This window comes from Alnus glutinosa, chromosome 3, assembly GCF_958979055.1.
Source record: "Alnus glutinosa chromosome 3, dhAlnGlut1.1, whole genome shotgun sequence".
Lineage (NCBI taxonomy): Eukaryota > Viridiplantae > Streptophyta > Magnoliopsida > Fagales > Betulaceae > Alnus > Alnus glutinosa.
This window is the reverse complement of record NC_084888.1, coordinates 27,970,122-27,974,987: the sequence shown is the minus strand read 5'-3', so window position 1 is coordinate 27,974,987 and position 4,866 is coordinate 27,970,122. Positions and strand designations below refer to the sequence as shown.

At 35.1% G+C, this 4,866-nt stretch overlaps 1 protein-coding gene across 3 annotated transcripts; it reads left to right on the top strand.

Moving 5' to 3' along the window:
- Positions 1 to 217: 217 nt before the first annotated feature.
- Positions 218 to 4,612, top strand: LOC133864130 (mediator of RNA polymerase II transcription subunit 15a-like). Of its 3 annotated transcripts, none has more exons than XM_062300360.1 (4): positions 218 to 494; positions 3,169 to 3,280; positions 3,445 to 3,565; positions 4,364 to 4,612. In XM_062300360.1, exons 1-4 carry the CDS (start codon positions 337 to 339, stop codon positions 4,432 to 4,434), a joined length of 462 nt encoding a protein of 153 aa, XP_062156344.1. In that variant the 5' UTR covers positions 218 to 336; the 3' UTR covers positions 4,435 to 4,612. The 3 variants fall into 3 exon arrangements, with proteins under 3 accessions (XP_062156344.1, XP_062156342.1, XP_062156341.1); XM_062300358.1 differs by having other exon boundaries at positions 4,355 to 4,612; XM_062300357.1 differs by having other exon boundaries at positions 221 to 494; positions 4,349 to 4,612.
- Positions 4,613 to 4,866: the final 254 nt, after the last annotated feature.

Genomic DNA, 4,866 nt, shown 5'->3' with positions numbered 1-4,866 from the left:
TGAAATGAAAATAAGGTCAATGTTACTTTTTGAGTGATGTTGAAAATTACTATAACTATTTTTTCAATTAGGCTTTGAATTAGTCAATATTAAAAAAATTATTTGAACTTATCACCTTAATATTATAAAATATTTATAAATAAAAATGTGAAATATAACAAATTTTTTATTTTTTTTTTCTCTCTCCTCGGATAAACAGACGCTACATATAAAGTCCTTCCCCCAAAATATCCACACGTATTCCCTTCCCTTCACAATCGATCTGAATTTGAGTTAGACGGTGGTGAAAGCTCCGCCTCGATTCGCTTGTAAATTTATATTATTTAGAGAAATTCAATGGATACCAATAGTTGGAGGCCCAATCCGAGTCAAGATCCCGTTGGGGGAGGCGGAGGAGCAGGAGGCGCCGGAGGCGGAGAAGAACCCACCATGGACACTGGCGATTGGAGGAACCAATTGCCGCCCGATTCTCGTCAAAGAATTGTGAACAGAATGTGATTCTCTCTCTCTCTCTCTCTCTCTCTCTAATTGTTGTGTTGATCTTAATCCTATCTTTTTTACTGCACTAATTATTTCTCCATATGTAATACTATTATAATCGGTATGACCATCATGGATTAATTTTTATCGGACCTTATAAGCAAAATATTTTGGTAATCCTCCAATGAATCTTTCTTTCCAATAAAGTTGGCTGTTATCACTTCTAATCAGTACTCTTGAAAGAAATATAGATTTATACCATCTGCAATCAGTTAGTGTAGGGCATCTTAGGTGTTCTATTAACATTATAAGAAATATGAAACCCAAGCCAAAAGGTTTAACAAATATATATATATATATATATAGAAAAGAAGACTACAAACCATATAAAACACAGAAAAACAAGACTTATAAGAAACCTATATGTTATAAGTGTGGAAAACCAGGACATTACAAAAACAACTAGGGTACAAAAATAAGGTAAAAAAAAAAAGATAAAAAAATTAGACATAAATACAGAATTTAAAAAAAAAAAAAAAAAAAAAAAAAAAAAAACATTCTTTTAACTATATTATCAGAATCGGAAAGCGACAGTGAAGAAAACAACAGTGAAGAATTATTACAACTAAAAGACGAAACTGTAAAAGTCCATGGGCCTTTCTCTCCCGTTGTTGAACACGTGTTTGGCCAAAGATGTCATACGTGAGGGGGCGTGTTAAAGTGTCCCACATTGCTAAGAGATCCTTGTCTTATAGACTTTATAAGTCATGGACTTTTACATGGTATCAGAGCAGGTTCCTTTGACAATGATGGGCATTTCCCTCCCATTGTTGTCCGCGTGTTTGGCCATTAGTTGCCACACGTGAGGGGGCGTGTTAAAGTGTCCCACATTGCTAAGAGATCCTTGTCTTGTAGACTTTATAAGCTATGGACACATCTTCTCTCTCAAGGCATCTTTTAAGAGTGAGTAAGGCCCATGGACTTTTACATGGTATCAGAGCAGGTTCCTTTGACAATGATGGGTCTTTCCCTCCCGTTGTTGAACACGTGTTTAGCCAAAGATGTCATACGTGAGGGGGCGTGTTAAAGTGTCTCACATTGCTAAGAGATCCTTGTCTTATAGACTTTATAAGCCATGGACTTTTATAGAAACATCTTCAGTAGAGTATTCATCTGATAGTGATAGTGGTAAAATCGAGCAGATTATGCCTTACAAATTTCCCCCTCTCCCAATATGATATCAGCCCTTAGGCCTCCGGCAAACAGACCACAAACCCTAGTATCCTTACATTCCCAAAACCAGTATATATATATTTACGGATTATGTTTGATTTGAGAGTTTCAGTTTTATATATGATCAAAACTAGAAAGGGTTTCTAATCTAGTTGTAAGGTTCCGTGTATGCAATGCTATATAGTTACAATTACAATTACAGTGATGTTGCTTTATGCTTGGTTTCTCATGTTTTATTTATTTATTTTTCATTTGACCAACTTTACCTTCATCGTTTTGACTGCCTTTTGTGACTGAATTAAGATGCATTTTTGCTTATATATATTGCTGTTAGGGTCAGATTCTCTGGCTTGCCGGTTGGTCTCATGTCTCCCTAGTGAGCTCGATAGAAGTGTGTTCTTATTGTAGCTTTTTACACCATGAACAATGTTTTACTGGATTTTTTTTTTAAAAAAAAAAAAAGCAAAGGCATGTTGTAAGCTTGAGATTTGTGTGTTTACAATATTGAATGGAGGAGCATTAAGTGGAAGCTTGGTTGTTTAATTTAGGCATTATTGGAACAAATATGGAATTGCAAAACACATCTAGGCTTTGGAATGTATGTAATGTTTGACGTTCAACAAACTTGATTTGTATATGAACATTTCAATGGTAAGATGGAGCTGGAGTTGGAGGGGGCAAAAGGGTAATCGGACTTTGATACCGATTTGGCGCATGGCTCCATTGTGTTTAATGTGGTGTGTATGGAGGGAACGAAATGCACGCTGTTTTGAAGATTGTGAGACTAATTTGATGAACTTGAAGAAAATGATATTACAAACGTTGTTTATGTGGAGAGAGAAAATTCAGTTTATGCATGAGTGTTCTTATTTTGAATTTATAGATAAGTGCTCTCTTTTTTCTTTGAATTAGGGGCTTCATGCATACGTCATGTGTACTATGGGTTGCGCCCCTTTGCGCCTTTTGAATATACTTTACTTATCAAAAAAAAAGATGGAGCTATTCCTATGAAGTTATGTGGTATCATCTTAAAAGGGAGATAGTTATAGGTTTTCTTGCCTTTGTTAATGGTTTATGTCTTAGTTGAGTCTCAAAGAAACTTGCTAAAATGCTAGTGCGCAGTTACCCCCCCCCCCCCCCCCCCCCCCCCCTCCCCGCCCCCCCTCCCTCTCTCTAAACTGAAAAATAAAGTTGAGAGAACATTTATCGGAGTTCCAAGTTTGTGACTTCCACATGGTGAAGCTTAAACAGTCGTGTTGCTGCTTCTATTTTCTTTCGCTGGAAAAAGTATATGTTTCTTATTCTTTATTCATTTTAAATTTTATGAAATTGTATTTATAGTTTCTCTTGCTGTTTTTGTTGCTTAAGTTAATAAGTTCTGCACTGTCAGCATAGTTTACCAATTTGGATCTCTGTATGGCTGGTATTTATTAAGAGTACGTCTTATGTTTATAGAATGGACACATTGAAGAGGCATCTTCCTGTTTCTTGCCCAGAGGAATTACATGAATTCAATAAAATGGCCATAAGGTTTGAGGAAAAGATTTACACTGCTGCCACAAGCCAGGTACTTCAATCATAATGCTCCCATAATTTTCGTGATGTATATGTACATTTCCTTGCATGCGTACTTGCAGAATAGATAATACTACGATACTTCTTTTTCTCTTTGCATCTTATGGGCCATGAGGTTTTAATTTTTTTTTTTTTTTTGTTGATCCCTCATTTCAGTCAGATTATCTACGAAAAATATCTCTGAAGTTGCTTACAATGGAAACCAAGTCTCAGAATCCTATAGTCAATTCTTTGCCATCCAATGCTGCTGGCAGTGGCAATGAGCACCCAGATTCAGGTATAAAGAGCGTTGTGCATGATTTCACTTACATATTTAGTATCCATCCTGTTTCTCTCTCTAATTTTTTGCTTTTGACACTAGTAAATGGATATTTCACGTACATTCACACATTATCTATCCATACATACATTACTTGCGTAGGTACATAAAATTGTATGTATACATAATTACTTATGTTTATGTGACTTTATCATTGTGAACAAGCACGCAATTCTTTTGAAAGGTCTAAAGATGGTCCTTTTTTTTTTTTCTTTCACATCCTGAGATGTACTATTGCCAAAATTTTATTGGTGGGGATGTGGGGAGAATACATGGAGTTGAATATGTATATGTAGCATTTGTTGGGTGGCTATGCCATTTAAATGGGCTATCAAAAATGCAACACGAGGAATAGCGATCCCAATTATCACAAGCAACCAATACGCAACAAATTTATCAATTAAAAATACATTGAACTCTAAGGTGAAAACAACCTATTGAGGCCTCTTAAGGAATTTTACATTCGATGAGGGATGCACGGTGGATCAATTGAAACTAGATGAGAAGTCTTAATAACTTAGTATGCAGAGAATTTGTAAAGTAATTCACCTTTAATCCTGGGATGCCCTATTTTTACTTCACATGTTTACATCAGAGTTGTTATTTTATGTGGACATGATATTTCGGAATGAAGTTTCTTTGATATCAAATGTATGTATTATGAATTTATTTTTCACTAGTCTAGTGTTCTCTTAGCCAGCCTTCTCTAAATTATGTATTATGAATTTATTTACACATCAGTTGTAGCGTCTCTAGATTCCATGGCTCAGACAGGACATGCAAATGGGGGTGATCGGCAAGAGGAGGCTTATCAAAAGGCAATATGAGATGACTTACGAATTCACCTCTAGATTTTTGGATGAAAAGTTTCTTGTGTGGGTTGTTAGATTTGAGTCTGGGTGAAATTTGGGCTTAATTGCAATGTATCTGGCTTCTGAACAACAGGATATAACAATTATATAAGTATATAGAACAGAACTTCCCATCTTTATATTATTCGAAGAATTATCTTAGCAATAGAGAATATGAACTCTTTTTTATTTTTATTTTTTTCAGGAAAAACAAAAAAACAAAAAACGACAGTGTTGAAGCTTATATGGAATGTTTACTATCCTGAAAAAAGTGCTTCTAACAATACTTTTAGGAAAAAAAGAAAATGAAGATAAAGAGTCAAGATACTCATTAATCTGATGCTATAATGCTGTATATGGTATTTGTATTAGTGAGGATAATAGTGCTGCACACATGCAAATGACACT